This window comes from Carettochelys insculpta, chromosome 1, assembly GCF_033958435.1.
Source record: "Carettochelys insculpta isolate YL-2023 chromosome 1, ASM3395843v1, whole genome shotgun sequence".
NCBI lineage: Eukaryota > Metazoa > Chordata > Testudines > Carettochelyidae > Carettochelys > Carettochelys insculpta.
The window spans coordinates 233044963-233067073 of NC_134137.1; the positions used below are offsets into that span (position 1 = coordinate 233044963).

At 44.7% G+C, this 22111-nt stretch overlaps 1 protein-coding gene across 3 annotated transcripts in view; it reads left to right on the forward strand.

Annotated features, from left to right (window-relative positions):
• The window catches only part of LOC142017259 (transient receptor potential cation channel subfamily V member 6-like), a 37629-nt gene extending 29101 nt beyond the window's left edge, over positions 1 to 8528 (forward strand). For all 3 annotated transcript variants that reach the window (XM_075002153.1, XM_075002134.1, XM_075002144.1), the window contains 3 exons: positions 423 to 691; positions 1240 to 1346; positions 3914 to 8528. In XM_075002153.1, coding sequence (XP_074858254.1) covers positions 423 to 691; positions 1240 to 1346; positions 3914 to 4187 — 650 coding nt within the window. In that variant the 3' untranslated portion in view covers positions 4188 to 8528. The remainder of the gene's footprint in view (positions 1 to 422; positions 692 to 1239; positions 1347 to 3913) is intronic.
• The last annotated feature ends 13583 nt before the right edge of the window (positions 8529 to 22111 follow it).

A 22111-nucleotide genomic window follows, 5' to 3' on the forward strand; every position in this document is an offset into this window, starting at 1 on the left:
ATCCTGGGGTTGGCAGGGACTGCAGGGTGATTTCTCTCCTCCCTGCTGGTAGTGGCCTGTGCTCCCCACTGCCATGCTGGGGCCTCCACATTTGTTTGCTCACAAATAAAATGTATAGAATTTTAAAATACTGTGCACAGAATTTTAAATTTGGGGGAGAATTTCCTCAGGAGTATATTTTTATGAAAATGGTGCTGTAACTTTCCGCAGCAGGGTCTTCTGCTATGTCACAGAGCCCCAGTCAGGAATCAGCTCCTATACTGCTGGGAGCCGCCCACACAGATGGGTGCAGCCCCTGTCTGGAAGGTCTTACATGCTGAGAATCTCTATTTTGATCCCACCTCTCAGATTCTCTGTGGCTGATCGTAGAACATTATTCCTGTTGTAACTTTCTCTCTCTTCCTTCCCTTGCATCCCTCCAGCCTTTTACATCATATTTCAGACAGAGAACCCCTCAGAGCTGGGCCAGTTCTACAGCTATTCCATGTCTCTGTTCACTACCTTCGAGCTCTTCCTCACCATCATTGATGGGCCCGCCAACTACAGCGTGGACCTGCCCTTCATGTACAGCGTGGTGTACTTTGCCTTTGCCGTCATCGCCACCCTCCTCATGCTCAACCTGCTCATTGCCATGATGGGCGACACCCACTGGCGTGTGGCCCACGAGCGGGACGAGCTCTGGAGAGCACAGGTGAGAGTTCTGTCATGTTAGGCCAGGTAGTGTGGAAACCCTTCAAGTACAGAATGAGGAGAGTTGCGCTGGAGGAAGTGCTGACAGGTGTAGCTACTTGCACCTGTAATGCAACGAACGACTGCCTCTCAGCTCCACAGTCTGGGCTTCCCATTCATTTCAAGATCTAGTTTAACCCATGCCCAGCTTGACAGATCTGTTTCAGCCATCTGTCTGTCTCCTGTCTGTTTCCCTCTGCTTATCAAGCACCATCTTTTCAATGCCTTCAGACAGCCTGGGTACTCTCTGCATGAGAGCTTTCTCCTCTGCAGCTTCTGACAGCTGGACCAGGCTTTCTATCATCTTTTTGTGCTCTATCACATCTCCACATCATTTCAGCCCCTGGTCAAATTAAAGCAAACGTATTAAATAACCCTTCAGTAGACAGGTCAGAGCTACTGCCTCAGGGAGATGTCAATGATTGTCAAAGTGAGGTTTTTCAAAATAGTGATTTAGGGTTTTTTTCTTACTTTTCTCTCTCTCTCTCGCTCTCTTTTTCATTTGGGAAGGTCGTTGCCACTACTGTCATGCTGGAGCGGAAACTCCCACGATATCTCTGGCCTCGCTCTGGGATATGTGGAAAGGAGTATGGACTGGGGGATCGGTGGTACCTCAGGTGAGTCCCTCTCTTTGACATGTCCTTTGTGGAAGTGCACCCATATGCGTGTGTGTACACGCTAGAACTGGTCAGAAAATGGATTTTTCATCCTCTGAAATGTTTTAAGATTTCAAAATTTCTTATATTGAATTAGGACTAAAACCCAAAATGTTGACATTCTTCACAAAATGAAATTTCAAAAAAAACATTAATTTCAGGTCAATTGAAATTATTTGTTTTGACAAATTAAAAATGTTTTATTTAAAATCTGACCCCTTTAATTAATTTTATATAAAATGCAATACATTTCAAAACAAAAATAATTTCAGCATGAAAAATTTAAGCTTTTTATCCCAGGATGTCAAAATGGGACTCTTGGATGCATTCACAAAAGTAGATTTCCATTTTTTTCAAAATATGTTGTTGAAATTATTATTGTTATTATTATTTTATTATTAATGATCATAATAATGTAAACAGCGTGTTCCTACAATTTTCTGACCAGCTTTAGCATACAGTCACTTGTGAGGGAATTGCATGTGAGTGTGCAGCACAGAGAAAGGGAAGTGGGCAGTGCCATAATGCAAGGAATGACACTGGGATTAGCTGGCTCAAGTGGCTCGGGGACTGGTCCATATTACTGGTGCAGCTTGTTCCCATGCATTAGATAAGCAGAAGGCTTCGGTCTCTGGGACTGCCAACCTGAATAGCATTCACCAGCACTGAACTGTACTTCCTAAAATCATAGAATCCTAGGGCTGGAAGGGACCTCAGGAGGTCATCTAGTCCAGCCCCCTGCCTAAAGCAAGATCAACCCCAACTAAATCATCTCAGCCAGGGCTTTGTCAAGACAGGACTTAAAAACCTCTAGGGATGGAGATTCCCCTGCCTCTCTAGGTAACTCATTCCTGTGCTTCACCGCTTCAGATATTTTCAAAGCAGGAAAGGAATACGGGAAGGCAGCATTTGGACAGCACCCTGGACTCTAACATGAGCCCCACAGAGTCATGCAACTGCGTTTTGTGTTTCCCAGTAGAGTGTATACAGCAGAGTGGCCCAAAGGCACCATGTCTGGATCAAATTCCAGCAAACATCCTAAAAACATGAAGATGTTTAGATCCAGGATTTTGGTTTTAAGTCTTGGGTTTTCAATATAATTTTTTGTCTGGATAACAAGAAGCCCAATTCTCCTCTCACTTTATGCTGGTTTCACTCCTGATTCTTACCGCTGTGATAGAAGAGTGAGACCTGTGCACAGATTTATCCTTTCACGTCTGCATGCTGTGGATCAGGCCCCAAGGGGGAGCTGTTGAACTATATACAATGGGGGTCCCAGCAGGATTCAGCCGATGAGGGGAGACTTGTGTATGTTAAGTGTGCTGGAGACAATCAGCAGCTAGTTACCTAGTATCATTGATGGGGGAACAGCTCAGTGCTGTGTAACACACTCCCCCACGCATGTACACACACACACGGTGCATTGCCCAAGTGCTGGAGCACTGCACAGGGTCTGCCCTGGGCATGTGGGGAGAATGATGGTGAAACAATCCAGTGACATGCGCAGTGCTACCATGTACCTGTTACCAGAAGTTGCAGGCACAGAGTTCCTGTTAGCAGGCCACTACCTCAGGAGAGACAGTGGTCAGCTAAACAGAGAAGGAAGGTTCTTGGGTGGAGCAAAGTTGGGGAAGTAGATTGGAAGAGCCAGGATGAGGTTCAGGTGCGAAGTTAGCATAAGGGGATGAGAGTCTTTCCCAGGGTCTCCCTGGCTGAGAATCATTGGGAAGGAGAGATTGCCCAAGATCAGAAGAGGTGAACAAGCAACTGGGGAGAGGAAATAGGTGCATGACCAAGTGGAGCAAGTCCACCAAGACTTTGCAGTTAGTCAAAGGCAGGGGTTGGCAACCAAAATAACAAGAAGAACCAAGTTTTTCCAATTCAGTAAAAAACTCAGTAACTCAAGAGCTGCAATGCGTATGGGTACAAGAAGGTCCTTAATAAATAACATCAAATCATAGTTCCTGTAATCCCTGTTTTAAGAACAATGCACACACAATGATACATGTTTACTGCAGGGCGCTCACAAACTTTTTACATATTCTATTTCCTCATACGTGTGAGTTGTTTATTTTTGGGCTTGTAGATGTTCAGGAGGGTTTGTCTGTTTGTTTGTTTTTTACATTGCAGTTATAGCCTCAGGAGCCACAACAAAGTCCTTAAAGAGCTGCATGTGGCTCTGGAGCCACAAGTTGCAGACCTCTGGTCACAGGGAAAAGGTGTGCCTGGGACATCAGTGGAGTTAAAGAACTGGGGACAGAGCAGGAAGCAATAGCCAAGGGCAGTGGAGGTTTTGGGATGGTGGGAGCATAATAGAAACCAGTCATGGTGGTTGGTCTCCTTCAATAGTGTGTGTGAAGAGAAAGAAACTAAAATGAGATTTGCTTGTGAATGGTTCCTCTGTGGACATGCTAAGCCCTGTGCTGTAGGACGTGGTGCATGTAGAGGGCTTTTTGGTGGAGCTGCTAATGATTGTTGAGAAGCTGGGATGTTTCTGATGTGTTCAATATATTCTCACCTTTCCACAGGGTAGAAGACAGGGTTGATCGCAGCAAGCACAAGATGCATCGTTACACAGAAGCGTTTAAGAGACAGGGTAAGGAAGGCTTGGACAAGTACTCTGAGAAGCTGGATGGGGAGTTTCCCAACAGTAAGGACCTAGCACCACTTATTCCTTCAGTGTCTCGGAGCACATCCCAAAGCAGTTCCCACCGTGGCTGGGAGATCCTGAGGCGTAGCACATTCAGACAATTTCATGGGGAAGTGAACCATGCCATGGAAGAAGAGGTCTACCATGTCTGAGACACATCTCTCCTGATTCCACAAAATGGAAATCCTGTGCTGAAGCAATTACCCTCTCCAGGTGCCAGGGGAAATTCCAGTATGGCCACCACATTCTGCAGCTGTTAAGAGCTCTCCAGGTGCAACAGGAATGCTCCATACAGCAGGGTGCACACTACTGTCCAGGTCTCGTCTTCTGCTCTCCCATGTGCCTTTGCTGCTGTGTTGGCTAGGAGCTGAGTTGAGGGTTTTGCTGTTTATCCACCTCTGTGACTCTTTACAGAAATTAACAGGAAAATGTGCCAGCACTGGGGTTTCATCCATTTACAGGAGATCCTGACCGCAGTGCAGCTAGGAACTGATCAGTAACTCCGCTCTCACCTTGTGGTGAATGGTATTGTCCTTCCCTCGGTCCCACAAAGACCACAATGCTTTCCGAATTGAAGAGAGCTGACTTGGAAGGTTTTTTGGTACAGAACTGAAACCAAAGTTTAAACTCAGGAAACTAGAAGCTGCTAACGATGCGGTGATTAAAGGGACTGTTGCCAGCAGCTGGCATTCTAGAGGCTGCCAGATGTTCCTCTGTGAAGAAAGACAAACTCTATTAGCGGCATTTTCCACACTGGTTCCCTAGGATGGACAGGGTGTTTTTTCTGCCATCTGAATGCACTTTAATCATATTTGCCACACAAATGTGATTGTGGGTTTTATCTCAGTTACATATTTCCTAAGGATGTGTCACGTTTCTTTAGAAGCTCGACCCTGTTTTAAGAGGGTGCGGGGGCTGGTGAGATGATGATCCCAAGTGAACTACTCCTGAGCTGTGTTTCCTATGGAAAAGTAGAGGTCTCTGGCTCACAGTCTGATTAGCTTTCTGCCGTCTATTACTTTTGCTGTGTTGACATTACAAAATGCTTGGTCCCTGTCTTCATGGAGACCAGTGGGGCAGCTGTGGGCCTGCTGTGGAGAGGCACGCCAGTTCTAACTCACCCTGTGCTATGTCAGGAAGGTGGGAGGTGGCGGGAGGGGGGAAGGGAGGACTACGTAGCCACTGCCAAGCAAACGGGGAGCAAGTGCTGGGTCAGACACAGTGGGAGATATTGCAAGGCAACTTGGAAACAAGTGGTATCTCTTTTAACAATGTACATTGATGCCTGGTCCACAATGACCTCTACCAAGATCCCCTTTCAGGAAAATTACTACAGGGAAAAAATGAGGTGTCTTTTTGGAGGGCCTCACGCCCTCAGCAACTCACAGTGTCATCCCAATGACAGAACTAAGTGGGATGCAACTGGAAGCTTGACATTTCTTCTGTAGCAGACCCTGTGAGAGAATCTCTCTGTCTAAGGGCGACCAAAGGTAGCTTGCTTTCATTAACGCCTGCCATTGAATTAGGCCAGCCTTTACTGCTCCTTGGCATCCAGAACCAAGGAATGAAGAACTGGAAGTAGTGGCTTTCTTATTAATAGTAGCTGTGAAGTGAGGGAACAACATCACCCCCTGCATGGGACTCCTGCAAACCTCAGTGCCGCACCCAGATGCATGGCCTTTGAGGTGATGTGTATTTTATTAAATGTATTATTTTCCCCTTTTTGTCTGTGTGTTTGAGCCCTAAGGTGGGGATTTCCCCCTTGGGTTAAAATGACTACTTATATGACACTGTGATGAATTGAAGGAATGTGAGCTGTCCTTTTCACCTCTGTACTCCCAGGCCCTCCTGTTTAAACACAGGGATTTGCACTTTTGCACAAAATGTTTATGGAAGTGGGAAATATGTGATTTTTGCACATTTACCAAAACTGTGAATTGCTGCTGTAATTATAATTTAATTTCCTTCATCAATGGATGAGAGAAGGGAAAGAGGTTGGTGTCCAAATCTAGCCATGCTCTTTAATCAGTTGAAAATCTGACTGAGACCCATTATGATGGAACACTATCAGGTCATTTTCAAATAGTGTTTCGCTGTTGTTGTTTGGCTCTCTTTGCAAATCAAAAAATGATTGCTCTAAGTGGCAGCAAAACACACACCAGGTCTAAAATTCAGCTCAGTATTTTGTGCCTCTGGTGTCACCATAATCACACTTTACACTTTTAATGCCAATATCTCTCAGTTGGGTCTCCACAATTTCATGAAAGCCACAAGGAATTTGCAGGAGTAAATGAGAGTAGACTCCAGTAGGCCGTGTGTGTTCATGCAGACTGACTAGCCAAAACAGCTGCCCAAGAAACAAGAGAAAATGAGATCAGTAGGTGTAACACCTCTATGAATTCTTATTTCTGTTACTTTTAAATTAGGTACATAAAATGGGGCTGACATACATAGCTCAGTGGGACTGCTCTGCTGTTTTTCACAATGACATTAGCTGGAGCTGCTTTGCTTTACCATGTCCTCCAATTCATAATGTCCTTCTTCATTTCTTATATTAGAAACTTGCAAGGCAGGGGAAAATATAGATGGTCTGAGAAGCTTTTACAAAATACAGAAAGGATACTGTGGAGGAAAAAGGACCTTTTACAATATCATTATATACCTTAAAAATGATAACAACTTACACATCTTTTGAGAATTTCAAAATGTTTTTGCCACTCCTGCTTTTTTGATCGACTTTATTTTGCAGCTTACACAGATTGAATGGGAAGGTGAGATCTTTCAATTTCTTTCTCTCTCTTGTAACCTGTGCTTGTTGGGTTTTGGCTTCCAACAGAACAAGGGAACATTCACATTTAAAAAAACAACCCCCGAATTATTTTCATGTTATGCAAATAGTTTGGTTGAAAAGATTTCGAGAGTTAGTGAAACTTTTTTAAAGTAACAATCCCTTCAATCCCAGGCTTGACAAAACCCTGGCTGGGATGATTTAGTTAGGGTTGGTCCCACTTTGAGCAGTGGGTTGGACTAGATTACCTCCAGAGGTCTCTTCCAACCCAAATCTTCTATAAGTCTATGACTGACTTTTGACCCTTCATAGATTTACAATATATCTACGTAAGCATGCATAAGATCCCAGTCAATCATCAGGTATGTATAAAACTTATAATGAAAGATTTTAAAAAGAATTGTAAAATAATATCCTCGGTCCCTTACCCATCCAGCTCTGGACTCAGTATGTAGTATTAGGAGAAATCCCTGAAACCAGAATTTACGTAGGAGTTGATGGAACTTTGGCCATTCACAGCAGTAGGAATAAGGTTGGGCCCTAATAGCTTGGCCGAGACGGTGTAAATGCTCCGCTTTAGGGGCCAAGACCTGCTATAAGTTGAGCTCCTCACAGAGGTTGATGAGTGCCCTGAACTTCTGTTCACTTCATTGCTCAGTTGAATAAAGCTGAGGAATGAAACTGCCATTCTTGCAATGACATCACATCTTTAGGCAGGCTCAAACCTTACACAGGAAAGACTCATTAATTATAATTGGCTTTGTGTCAGGCCTAGGAAAGGAGTCTAATCCAGTAAGAATGATTTTTTTTAATCAAATGCAATTTTAAGTCTTCTCAATTTTACTTAACCAATTTGACTTTTAAATAGGGTTCTATATATCTTATCATATTTTTAAAAAATTCCCCGTGAGGTGTACTGTATTTTGTTTTAATTTAAAGTATTATTTTAAGGTGACTCTGTAACAATGATATTCTGTGTTTAATGGTATGTGTTGCTGATTCAATATCCAGCCAACAGGTTCTTCTAACTGGCAACTCTACACATGGTTTGAAAATCCAGTTGTGCTATTTCTAAGCCTTTCTTCTCCATCATTCATAAATCTTCCACAGTCATAGTTCTGCCAAGTGCTCTGCTGATGGTGAAGTGTGCCAAGCTCTTTCTTCCAAAGTTTTATAGGCTCTGTGGAAGTGAAAACTTGCTTGGGTCAGGAAAGCCACAGATATGGTTCAAGTCAAAGGCCAAATACATTGTGTAAGAAGGTGCCTCAATTACACTAAAACTTTTTGAACCAAAACTACACATTTGTACTGTATTCTATTCTACCTCTGTAAAAATGGATAACACTTACACAAATGTAATTTGACTCTAAGATTCTGAAATGTGCAATTGATGAGATGATCATTATTACTATAATACTCGGTTTGTTTTCCTCCATTATTGTTGTCATTTCAGAACGAACCTTCCTCTTTCTCTCATCTCCCTCATGTCTAGCCACCAGCCAAACTGTTGACCTCAAGCAATTTTCAAGTGCCACTGAAGCAACTTCAGGGTGGGAAAATCTTGTCTCATACCTAGCAAATTAGTAGGTCAGAAAAGGTATTCAAGATTAAATGGATGAACTGATTTGATCTGATATTGTGCATTAACAATATAGAAGCATTTTGTTCAAATAAAAAAATTGAGATTAAACCTGCGTGAGCTTTGTTTGTTCAAATACGAGTAATAATTTACCTCCTGTGATTGTCCCAGTAGCCAATGATCAGCCAGAGAGTACTAGACTTTTCACTTTAGTTTTTTTAAATATGATTCGAGTTATTTTTACAATTCTACTCCATCAAAAAACTGATTACAGTGCATTTTAGAGAATCCTTGCTTCAAACTGTAATTGTCAAGGTTTCAAAAAATCATCTCCAGATTACAACATCAAGGTCCCTTATTTGCTTGATTTTGGAATAACTGAATGATTGATGTAAATAAATTTACAAGTTCTTTGGGGATTAGACCATTTTATGTGTGTGTGTGCGCGCGCACACAATGGGACTCTATCTGGATTGGATTCCCACAATTCGGATACTGAGCATTATATACAGAATTATACTGATGGAAAACTGTTTTTTCTTTCCCACTATTGGACTTTCAAAAAAAATAAAAAACTGTGGATTTACTTATTTCTATTTTTAGTTTTCCCTGTTGTTCATCTCTTGGTCGGATCAGTAAACGTTGATCCAAAGGGAACACTTGCAAGCTCAGGTCACAGTGGTGCAAACCTTTATGGTGTTCAGATCACCTTACTATTTAAGGGGTTCCAGCAGGCCTCAACCCCTAAGGCTATGTCTAGATTGCCGAGAATTGTCAGCAGAAGATATGCAAACTGTGCAAACGTTTGCATATCTTCTGCTGGCAGTTCTGTCCAGAGAGGCTTTCCCGACATTTGGCCCATCCACATGGGGCCAAATGTTGGGAAAATCCCCTCTGCCGACACCTCCCTTCTTCTTTGTGGACCCAGGATGACCGGCATGTTGGCAGAGGGCTCCTGAAGCAGCAGACATCTGTCAAGAGACCTCTGGGCTGCTGACAGAAGCCCACAATCTAGACTTAGTCTAAGTGAGGGAGCACAGACAGATCTTGCTCTCATTTAAGTTACAGAATCTCAGAGTTAGTAAACACCTTGGACATGAAGTTTGTAACGCTGAGCAAAACATTATGGCTGTTCTCTCAAATGTTCACAACTGAACATTGACTTAATACATATTTGAAGCTTTATTATGAAGAAGAAAAAAAGTGTTTCCCTTTATTTTTTAGTGGTTTACATTGAGCACAGTGCTGTGTTCCCTTTTTTGTCTCTTTTGCTGTCTGATTTCAAACTTCTGGTTCCAAATGAGGTGTGTAGTTGACTGGTCAGTTTGTAACTCTGAGGTTCTACTGTAGTAGTAAAATTCCTATTGATTTATATGGAAGGAGAATTGGGAGCTTGTACTGACACTTGCTTATCCTGTTGTTTCCACTGTTTATTTAGGTTCATGTCTAACAATAAAAAAGTCCCAGCTTGATGCTGTAGCCACCTTAAGAAATCTGGCAGAATATAATCAAAAACGCTAAGAAATTTGGCAACATCATTTCACCCATATTCCATGAAGCAATAAAAAGATGCATTTGAAACTTTTGATTTTTGGAACCTTTTTTTCCTAAACATTTATTGACAGAGATGTTTTCAGTCATAAGCAGAATATGCAGGTGCAGAGAGCACCCAAAAATTTGGGGCACCACCGGATCATAATGTCCACCTCTTCCTATCTCTGGTCTGTCTCTGCTGCAGCCTGGTGAGGCTCCCTTCGGAGAGGATGTAGCTAACAGTGAAAAGACCTGAAAAACCTATTAGCAGAATCTGTGAATTAGCCACTCGGTAATACAACAAAAAAGCAGTCCTGAAGCATCTCAAAGACTATTATTTATTAGGTGATGAGCTCTCATGGGCCAGACCCACTATGACTCCTAAATCTCGTCCAGCCTCGCTCCTTCCTAGGCAGTCGTTTCCTGTTCAATATGTATGAAGCTGAGTGTTCCTTCCTAAGTAGAGTACTTTGCATTTGTCCTTTTCGAACTTCATCCTGTTTACTTCAGACCATTTCTTCAGTTTGTCCAGATCATTTTGAATTCTGACCTTATCCTCCAATGCAGTTGCAACCCCTCCAAGTTCAATAGCATGTGTACCTTAATAAGCATATGTAAGAAGCTGACAGTATAATGTTCTACCTACATGCAGCACTAGGATTAATGATTTTAAAAAAATCACCAAAGCTGGTCAGTTGCGCTGGGAATTTTCCATTTAAAATAGTAAAAAATAAAATATTCATACACAGTCTAAACCTAGCTCCTAAGGAAACCTATGCCCCAGCACAAAAACCAGCAGTTTATCCTCCACAACATAGATACCGAGGACCAAATGCCTCTGTGACAATGAATATGGCTCTTATCTGTAGAGACAGTGTATCCCTAGATGCTTGCTCTTACTTTTGCAAAACCGACCTGATTAATGTTAATTTCAATGGACAAGAAACTCCTGTCATTTCACGCCACACGCCCCCTGCAAATACCCACAGTTACACCTAAGTTTAAAATAGTCACTGACATAACATTTGACAGGACCTATTTCTGAGGGCAGGCTTTCCTATGCTCACCAGGCCACTGGCTCGACTGTCTCGGGCCTGGCTCCTGAGATTTTGGGCAGGTTTGCACTACGGTGAAAGGTTGAGTTAAGGTACGCAATTTCAGCTGTGTCAATTATGTAGCTAAAGTCTATGCCTCTTAATTCAGACTTCCATGCTGTCTCCTCTAAGGGTGGTCAATGGGAGCCTCTGCTACTGTTGATCTCCCTTACTCCTCACAGAGCGCAAGAGTACAGCAGTCAATGGGGGCACCCTGTAAATTCAATGTAGCATGTCCCCACTATGTGCACTAAATCAAATGCCAGAAGATTGACAACAGCAAGGTCAATCTTCCATCTAACATAGATGTACCCATTGTCTTTAAATCTTGGCTTAGTAGAAACACCTGCCACCCCTCTGCATACCAAGGACACGGGGGTTGTAACCAGCTTCAATGGCTCATTTAACTCCCACACTTTGGCGACTCTGGTCTCCAGGTTGGAAAGCCAGCTTGCCGGCTTCCACACCTAGTAAGCCTGCTTCGAAGCTGCATGAAGGGCTCCCAAACCAGCTCCCTGACCCCTGAACGGCAGGCTTCATGAACCAGTGCAAAGAGCATGCACCCTAATCCAAATAAAGTCCCCTTGAGTGGAAAATCTGAGACCAAGTAGCGGTTGTAGGCAGACACTAAGGGTATGTCTACACCTGCCAATTAAAGTCAAATTTGTTAAAGTTGACTTTTTAAACACTAAATATTATAAAGTTGAATTTGAGTGTCCTGATCTCCTCACACAGTCGAGTTAACGTGTCCCCCACAAGGTAGCCACAGTCCAGCTGTAGAGGCAGTGCATTGTGGACACCTATCCCAGAGTTCCTGCAGGCTGGTCACATTTTGGGATTTTGTTCTGGTGTCTTGTGGAAAAAGTCACCGCAAATGGTTCTGGGTTTCTGGTGTCATCATCTCAGAACGCATGTCCCTCACTTGTCGCTGCCCACGGAAAACAAACACTTTTGAGCAGTTTTATATTGACGGCCATCCACCATTACAAGCACTAACATGGTTACTGAGTCACTCCAAAGTTTGTTGCAGTGTTTTGTGCTCGGTTCCCATACTCTGATTCAGTATCTTCTGCATGTACAGCCCGTGCAATAGTAACTCATTGCTGCCAGGAGCACTGACACACGTGAAGATCTGAAGAGAGGCACCGGGGAGTTGCTGGCAGCACTTGAAGCACTGCACCACTTCATTAATAATCTCCCATGGCCCTGATTACCATGCCCCCTTTGAAGCTGGGGGACAAGTGTAGACCCAGCCTTTTTAATCCCATTTTTGTTATTCTTGTCTGGGGCGAAAAGACCTTGTTTTATTACAGCCTACATCTACTACTAACAAGTTAGGAGGTGGGTGAGTAAACAAAAACTCAGCTCCCTTGGACATCACAAAGTATTTCTTATTGGCCCATTTGCTAGTGGGGGCAATGGAAGCTGGGGTTTGCCACAGTAATATCACTGGGTCCATGATGACCTCATACATGGGCAGCGCCACCCTTGAAGATGATGGAGGCTGCGCAATGCGGAGGAGCCGGTACTGCTTAACTGGGACTTCCTGAATGTCCTTATCTAAGGATTGTGTTTCACGCAAAAAAAAGTCCTGTAAACCTAGCATGGTCAGTCAAGGGAGGCGACAAAGTGAGCACAGCATAGTCCAGTGACAAGGAAGACACGTGAAGAAGAGAGGCTCGTTACCCCGGGAGAAAAACCCTTCAGTGCTGCAGTGCACTGATGGAGGAGACTGCATCGTAGACAGCCATGGTGAAGGTGGGTGTGGTTCCAACATGGATGGTGGTACCAATTATGCACAGCTTTGCCGCAACAACTCGTGCCACGAGGGCCACTGTTATTCCAGTTGGGAGTAGTGGTGGGCAAGCCATGGTGGAGGAGGTGGAGAATACGGCATTGTGACCAGTACCAGTGGGACATCCTGACAAGGATGTACAGGGCTGGAGTGTTGAGAAGCAGGTATGCTGGCACCGTCAGATTGGGCACCCAGTGTTGGAGGTCCGGCATCAGAAATGGATGTTGATGCCAAATGGTGGGAGAGGCATAGTGATGTCGACACCAATGAGACAGGTCTATCGGTGCCAATTACTGTGGCATGGAGGGTCCTGCGCTCTGTCCCCTGATGCCCGAGAGTGGGGAAGGATAGCCTCCCTGGTAGTACGTGAAGCACCTTGTCGCAGTAAGCATGAGTGGTGCCGCCTCATGGCAGGAGGCACGGACAATGGAGTGGTCTGGTGTGCTTTAGATGACAGTGGGCTTGCCGGTGCCACCAGCGCCATTGGTACCGACGATGTCAATGCTGCGTGTTTTATGCTTCGACATGGGGTGAACCCATTTAGTCGGTGCCAGCAGGGATGGTGCCCAAGAGCCCATGCTGACTTTCCCTTCTGGCACTGCCTACGGAGATGGTGCAAGAGGTCAGGAATGGGGAGGCGAGGGACTTGCTACCACAACAGAGACCCAGGGATGCTTCAAATCCCCACCCATGGCTGCAGCCTTCACCGCTGGATTATCCAGAGCTGGTGACTGCAAGGACTTTTCATACAGTCTAGAACATGGACACAAGACTATGTCTGTTGGGCTTAATATGGAGATAAACCTATCTCACAGAGCTGGAAGGGACCTTCGGAGGTCATCGAGTCCAGTCCCCTGCCCTCACAGCTGCTCCAGGGAACAGCTGGGGTGTGATAGTCATGTCAGGATTATCTTTGTGCAGACAACATCATCAGATGGAAAGAATGGCTGTGCAAAATATTTGGGAGCTCATGTGCCCTGGCTTTGGAAAGAAAAAGTTATATGGCTATTCGTCAACATTTCTCAATCCAGATTCAGTTAGCAATTTAAAACGTCTCTTTTCAGTGTCTATAGCATTTTCCTGACTAGGTGACATGGGGCACAGAGCAGAATCCTGAAGCAAGGCCAAAGAGTGCCAGGCTCACAGAGTATCTCATCTTCAGGGATGCACCTTGTGACCCTGTGAATCTGAGCTGAGGCTCATTTACCATAACCTGAGGCCAGCCAATGAGGTGAGAGGACTGAAGCCGAGCACATGAGAGTAATTTGATGGTATTTACTGTGCGGGAGGCACCATGAAAAAGTGAGAAAGGTTATGTAAGACAGATTTATCACACTTTGGCACAAGGTGCCAAACCAAGATGGGTTCAGACTCAGTGACCTTGGAAGAAAAGAAATCTCAACCCCGTTAATGATAATTTAAACCAGTTCAGGCTCGGGTTGTTTATCTTAGGTTCCAAAGAAATCCAGCACTGTGTAAAAGGAACTGAAGTGAGAATAAATCTTTGTATATAGAAACCAGGAGCAGCACAAGTACCCTGCTTTTCCCGTCTCCATATTCAGTCTTCCAGGCCAATGCAGTCTTTGGCCCTGTCATTGAGCCTGCCCCCAACAGGCCACTTAATTGTGATACCCATAGAAAATATGACCAAGATCCAAAATGACTTCGTATAAGGCCACATTTTCACTTACCACCGTGAGACTGATTTGACCTAGAGAACCTCTCACTTTTAAATGCTCTATAGTCCCATTATTTGAGCCAGAGAGTCAAACTAATGCAGAGGTTTCCTTCACCACAAACCAGGGAAGTTCAGGGCAGTCATGGGGGCAAGGAGTCATATTCTGCTGAGCTCAGGTCTTGCTACTGTAGTAGTTTGCTGTGTGCCTTGGATGAGTCCTTACACTGTTCTGTGCCTCAGTTGCCTCATCTGAAAAGCAGGATGAAAACTACACACACCATGAGGCATGCTGGGAAGAGTAAATAGTTTCTGTCTTTGAATATATGAAGGCAGGAGTATGAACTACGTATTCTTAAGCTCTGAAATGGTTGAGATGGGAGCAGGTGGCCGAGGAGGGAGGAAACCAGGCAGGAGGGAACAGACTGACAGGAGAGAGTGCTGCTGAAGAATTTAAGGTAGAAAGAAGCACAGAGCATTGTGGGGTGGTAGAAAAAGAAGATGGCATCACAAACAGCAGCAGGTGATGGCAAGCTGCTCTTTACTACGTAACTCTGAGCATTCTATATACTTACCCTCATTTTGTAATAAACACCTTTCAGATGTGTGAAGATTTTTCATGTGCCTCTTTTGTACCTTGGAGTCTGACATTTTCACACAGGGAGGGTTCAGTGCAAGCAATGCCAGGGAAAACTGCTTCCTCCTGTATTGCCTTCTGTTAGTGAACCCAGTCACCTGAGTTACACCAGGAACAAGCCTTGGTTCAGTGCACCTTGATCCTGCCTTAGAGACATCATGCTACTATTGCCCGCAACTTGAAAGTAATCCAAGACCAATTCCAGTGACCAGTAAGGAGGGGAAGATGTCAGCTCCCCAGCGGGGGTTGTAATCTGTATACACTGCTGAATTTAAGGTTATTGTCTGGGATGGGCGAATTAAAAATAGAAAATTGCTTTCGATTCACTAGAATATAGCAAATGCTTCTTCCCATTTGCTTCTATTTCCTCAACAGCAGGGTGGACCCAGTGTGGTCAGTGTCCATGGAATTCACGGCTTGCTGTAGCATCCTAATGCAAAATTTTCATGGTTGATAAAAATTGCATGCTGCTTTATTGTCACAGTGAGAATCTTGGAAATGTGAGGAGAGAGTAACTGATGCCATTTTACTTCAGTTAGGCTCTCACATTTTGTCCTTGTCTACACTGGCAATTACAGCACAGTAAATCAGCCCCCAATCCTGTAACTCCTGAGTTGTCTATGTACAAGTCCCCTCTCCAGATCATCACCTTGTTCTGGTGATTGGGCTTGTGTGTTCCAAAGAACCTGAGTTCAATGCTGTAGGGAATCTCCTCCTCTCAGCAAGGTCACCCCTGGAGGCAGGGTAAGGGGGATGGTCCAGATGATGAATGATCCTAAAAGTCTTCAATGGCCCAACAAGTGCAGGATAGGAAGGATAATGCTACAATGGCTGTGAAGGTGGACAAAGGCTGCAGCAGACTGGAGAGACTCAGTCTTTGTGGATCCCATGCTATTAGTTTTGGACCTTCTATCTATCAAGGATATATGGTGGCTGCAGTGCAACAGTCCTCCCCATATTAAAAGAAGTCACATACAGGCATCTTCCTAAACTTAAGCCCTACAGTGACTGGCAAATGGCAATGAGAACAGGACTGTAAAATGTGGAGGCTTTTAGTCATGGACCAGCATGTACGCGATGGATATATGCATCAGCCATTCTGTTTCAAGAATCAAGGTGGTAGACTCGTCCAGCCACTGCATCCTTGACTACACTCTAAGCAAACTCAGGCCTCCTCATCTGCCTTTCTGGTGCACGTGCCTCTCCAGAAGATCTGTCATGATGCTTTGTGGTCCTCACTGCATACCTTCATGTCTCACTTTGCAATTATGCAGCAATCTAGATGAGATGCTTACTTCAGCCACATGTTGACTCCAACCTCTCCTCCTTGGCTTAATTTGGAATTCACCTAACTCGAAAATATGTGAGCAAGCACTTGAAGAATAAAAATGGTTGCTCACCATTGTAACTGTTGTTTTCAGTCTCTGTCAGTTGGATCAGAGCAGATGTGATTGTATTTCAGGGCTCGACTATAAACGATGGTTCATATGGGGTATGCAGGATAGTGGGGTGTAGATTGTTACTCTGTAGAATTCTTCTAGAGTCTCTTTACCATGGATACAAATGATAAAGATGTCATTGATGCATCACAAGTAAGAAGGGGTAATAGGGGACAACAGCTGAGGAATCGTTGTTCCAAGTCAGCCATAAATATATTAGCATATTGTGGGGCCATGCGGGTGCCCATAGCAGTGCCACTAAACGGAGGTATAATTTGTCCCCAAGTCAGAAATAATTGTGGTTAAGAATGAAGTTACATAGGTCAGACACCAGATTGGCTGTGGTAACATCAGGGATGGTATTCCCAATCACTTGTAGTCCACCTTCATGTGGAATATTGGTGTAGAGAGCCTCTACATCCATGGTGGCAAGGATGGTGTTGTCAGGAAGTTTTCTGATGTTTTGCAATTTTCTCAGGAAGTCAGTGGTATCTCGGAGATACGTGGAAGTGTTGGTGGCATAGGGTTTGAGTAGGGAGTCTACGTAGCTGCATAGTCCAGTAATAAGGGTGCCAATACCCAGAATGACAGGGTATCTGGGGTTTCCAGGTTTGTGGATTTTAGGAACTAAATAGAATAATTCAGGTTTGGGCTCAGATGGTCTGAGTGAATAAAGTCCCAAGTAGAAGCAGGTCGTTCCTTAAGTAAAAGGTGTAGTTTCTTTTGGAATTCTAAAGTGGAATCAGAGAAGAGAGGTCCATAAAATGTGGTGATGGAGAGTTGTCTGGCAGCCTCCTGTTCATAGTCTGACTTATTCATGATAACAACAGCACCCACTTTGTCAGTTGCTTTAATTAAGATGTCTGGCTGGGAGACTTTTGTGAGGTACTAACCTGTCCATATACAGGATGTGATCCAGGAAGAGATGCACTGTGATAAAACCTGGAGTCTCATCATGAGCTCAGTGATGGTTCTGAAGAGCTGCATAGTCTTCTGGAAGGGCTTAGTCAGGTCAATATAGAAAGCAAGTGCCCATGTGACAGTGCAGATGTTGCTCCTGCTGGGAACTATGAGGTTTAGGATAGAACACAAGCAGGAAAATGTCCTGGCTAACATGGAATCTGGAGACCACTTTTGGCAGAAATGCCAGGTGTGGGCAGAGTTGGACCTTCTTTATATGGAATACTGTGTACAGGTGCTCAGACATGAGGGCCTGGAGCTCAGAAACCATTCTGGCAGTTTTTTTAGAGCATAAGCTTTCATGGGCAAAGACCCACTTCATCAGATGCATCACGAAAGCTTATGCTCCAAAAAATCTATTAGTCTACAAGATGCCACAGGACTTCTCATTGTTTTTGTGGATACACAGTAACAGGGCTATACCTCTCATGCTTCTGGCACAGATGATAATTAATGGGAAGGCCACTTGTCAGGAGAGGTAGAGGAATAAAAAAATGGACAGTGGTTCAAATGGGCAGAGAGCAAAAGCACACCGAGGATCAAGTTAAGGTTCCAAGCCAGGACTGGCTGGTGAACTGGTGGTGAAGCTGGTCCATGCCCTTGAGGAAGTGCCCCTCCATGGGGTGTGCAAACAAAGAATGCCCACCTTCCCCAGGACAGAAGGCTGGTGTGGCTACCAGGTGCTCCTTGATGAAGAAGCAAGGCCTTGGCACTTCAGAGAAATGAGGTAGTCTAACACCTGCGGGACGAAGGAAGATAGAGGCATGAGATTGCACTGAGTGCATGAGCAATAGAATCATGTCCATTGGCCAGGTAGGACCATCATGTACATAACTTGTGGCTGCTGAGGACAACCCGCTGTACTGGCCCCAAGCAAGCCTGCTTGGCAGGTGTCAACCACAAAGTTACCATGCCATAAGGTGAAGAGATGAGAGGTCCAGCATTTGGAGGCAACCGTGGCCCTGCATGATGAGGTCCAAAACCAGGGGAAGTTGAATGGGCAGAGCATGGAGAGATCCATCAGTGTGGGGTATCCATGCTGGTAAGCTCACACTGGGGCTATTAGGATTACGTCCACCTTGTTCCTGTGAACCTTGAGAAGTACCTTGTGCACGAGAGGAAATGGAGGAAAGATGTAGAGCAGTCCCAGGGTCCACAGAATGAGGAACACATCTGTGATGGAACCTGGACTGCAGCCCAGGAAGGAGCAGAATGTGGGACACTTGCAGTTGCTCCAGGACATGAAGAGGTCCATCTGAAGAAATCCCACTTTCAGAAAACTGAGTGGATGATTTTCGTGCAGACCAACCATTCGTGGGCTAGGAACCAATGGCTGAGATGGTCCACCAGCTGGTTCTAGACCTGCAGGAAATAGGACACCTCCAGGTCAAAGAAGTGGGCTATACAGACCTCCCACAGGTGTAGAGCTTCTGAGCAGAGCGTGAATAAGTGCATCCCTCTTGTTGCTTGATGTAATACATGGCCATGGTATTGTCTGCCATTACTGTTACGCAGCAGCTGTGGAGAAGAGGTAGAAATGCCAGACAAGAAAGGTGAACAGCCTAAAGCTCACACACATTGATGTGGAGAGACAGCTTTCCACCAAGTAAAACAATTAATTGAAAGATGAACTGGAAATATTTTTTAAATACCCAGCAACACTCCGTATTAACATTGGCAAAAAATATCATTCAGTTCCCCTCCGGCGGCAGACAAATACTTCAAAAATCTCAGGTGATATCCTGGGAATGATCCTACCATATGGAACTTATATATTGTTGAGATCTGATATGGTGGCTCTAAAGGAGTTGATAAGTACTAGTTGATATCGACATGTTATTTCCTTCTATTCTCTCTCTCTTTTGTTGGGGATAAAGGATTTAAAGAATTATCATAAATTTTCTTCCTGTTACATCATGGGAAAGGAGCATCAAAATAAAAATCTGTAATTTGATTAATAAGTAAATGTGTATGCAATCATTGCTTTATTAGATGCTGCTTGCTTATGCACTAATGTATCGAGGTTCTATTGGTGATAGGCTATTATTATAGTTGTAATGTCTGAAGCCCTAGTGAGATCTTTGCGAGTATGTCTGCATTTCTTTTGCTGCTTTGTAGTTTAACCAGAACAGATTCATCCCCCAGACATATACACAAAGATGTCACAGGGCATGGAGGAAAAAAGGTTACCCCAGAGAAGCCCAGCAGCGCCACAAGAATATAAAGGCACCCAGGCAGGCATCCCAGAAGGCAAGGGAAGCAAACAGATATTCTGTGTCATCACTACAAATATGCCACTTCTGTGAGCAGCTGCATGGGATTCTAGGGAATGATCCAACCACTCTCCCCAAATAGTCTATTGGTAAGTTCAAGGAGTTTCCCCAGAAAGCCTCTTGCAACATCGAGGGAGATGTGGCGGATAAGGGAGAAGGCAGCCAATCATCAGTAAGTGAATTCAGCAGCTGATCTCAACAACAGCCAGGAGCTGTTTATGACATTGCACCTCATCCCCTCCTCCCAAGATTTTTCACAGCCGGACCCTGATGGCAGGAAGGGTACTTCTGGTGAGTTCTCATTTTTAATAATGCTATTATTAAATGGGCTAAGGCAACTGAGTATGATCTGTTGTGGCTGTTGCAACTACAGAGCCCAGGGCCCCTGGAACAACTCATGAATGTGCCTGGGGGCAAAGTGCTGATCTTATTTGCACATCTCTATTACGCTCTCAGACAGATACTCCTTAATTTTTCTCACAAAGATTTTAGGGATAGCTGCCTTATTTCAACCTCCTCAACAGGACACCTTTCCTTGCCAAGCCACCAGTGAGCAGTCTGGAGTCATGGCACCCCAGAGCAGTTTTGCATAACGACAGGCCTTGTGCCCATAATGAGTTAGCATTTGTTCTTTATATTTTTTTTTTCTAAGCAAACTGACATCTCTTATTGAAACCTCCAAGAAGCAGGAGAAGGCACACTAAGCTACTATATGATAGCACAAGCTGCTTTGCCCTGCCCAGGCTACCCTTCTCCCTCCTCCAGGCTGGGAGGGGAAGGGGAATTTTCACTATCTCAGCAGAATAGAGGGGCATGTAGTACTCTGATCTTGAGCGTGTCATCACAAGGAGCACTTGGAATAGGATTTGGACTGGCAGCCCTTGTGTGGGTAGGAGTCTGAGCGACCACAAGACTGGAAAGATTGGGAAGGCTGCTGCTACTGGGTCTGCAGCTTAACAGGCTTCCACTGTGGAGTGGGTGTGTACGTTCCTAAGGAATTCCTGGTGCTTCAAGAGTCCTTAAGGTTTTGAAGGCAGGTGTTGGTCTGTTGAAGGCAGGCGTTGGCCCCGAGAACATCTGGTCCTGTCTGTGCAGAGGATGCTGCCGTCAGCAGAGTTGGTTCCAGTGTCTCGGCCGTCTTGGAAGTGCATACCAGAGAGCGAAAGCAGTGTCATGCTGTCAGGTTTGGGCAAGTCGAGCCCTTCTTGGGCAACAAGCCCAGAGACGAGGCCTGCGTGCACATGGTTGAAACGCTGACTCCATGAGGAGTTGCCAGAGTTGAATGTCGCACTCCTTATGGGTCCAGGGCTTGAAACCACTACAGATACAGAAATTGTCCACTTGATGAGCTTCATGCAAACAAATAAGGAAGGAGTCATGAGGGTTGCTCCTTGAGAGAGACTTTAAGCAGTGGGAGCACTGCCTAAAGCACTGTGATCCCTTCATCTCTAAGCACTCAAAGGGGAAACAGAAGGAGAGAGACCTTCCTTTCTTGAGGCACGGGGAAGGCTAGCTGAACACAAACAATGGCATACTAAACACAGCTATTTATAGCTATTTGCAGAGAAAAGGCTAGAGACCTGTGTCATAGCAATAGGTACTTGACTGAAACAATCAAACAGCCACCAGGGAAGTAAAAAGGAAACTGAGGGGTGCAAGGTCAGCCGGGTCATTATAGGCTTCACACAGGCACCACTACTAGGGACCCCACAGCTGACCCCGCTAGTTAGTTGCTGGGAAAGACTTTCTGACATCTGCATACATTTGCACATACCTAACTAAAACAGATACGAGCAAGCACGTGAAGAAGTATGTGATGTAGAAAAATGCTGATCTAACTGAAAATCCCATAGATTCTAAAGAAGGGTGGGTAAAATAATATTCATCACCTGCCTATTAATATTCATTGTGTGGGAGTCAGCATTATTAAACAAGGATATTAGAGAAGTAGTGATAGATGTGTGAATTTACACATACCTAGATAGATAGTATAACTGGTGCCATGTCATTGCCACTCAGAATGTGTTGGGAGTGTGAGGGACAGGCGTGATGGCCATAAAGGGTTCCTTACGCGCCTTCATTCATACTAGTGTCATTCTGTTTCTCCTTTCATTCCGACAGGCAGTGGCATGGAGGATGGCGGGGGGAAGGGAAGGGGGAAGGCTCAGGAGAATGGAGGAGAGCCTCAGGCCGGCTTGCAGGGTGTCCTATCTTCCATTTGGGAAAATATGGTTCCCCTGGATAGTGCACACCTCAGAAATCTGGCAGTCAGTGCCAGATTCTTCCTAGAAAAGTCTTCTGTA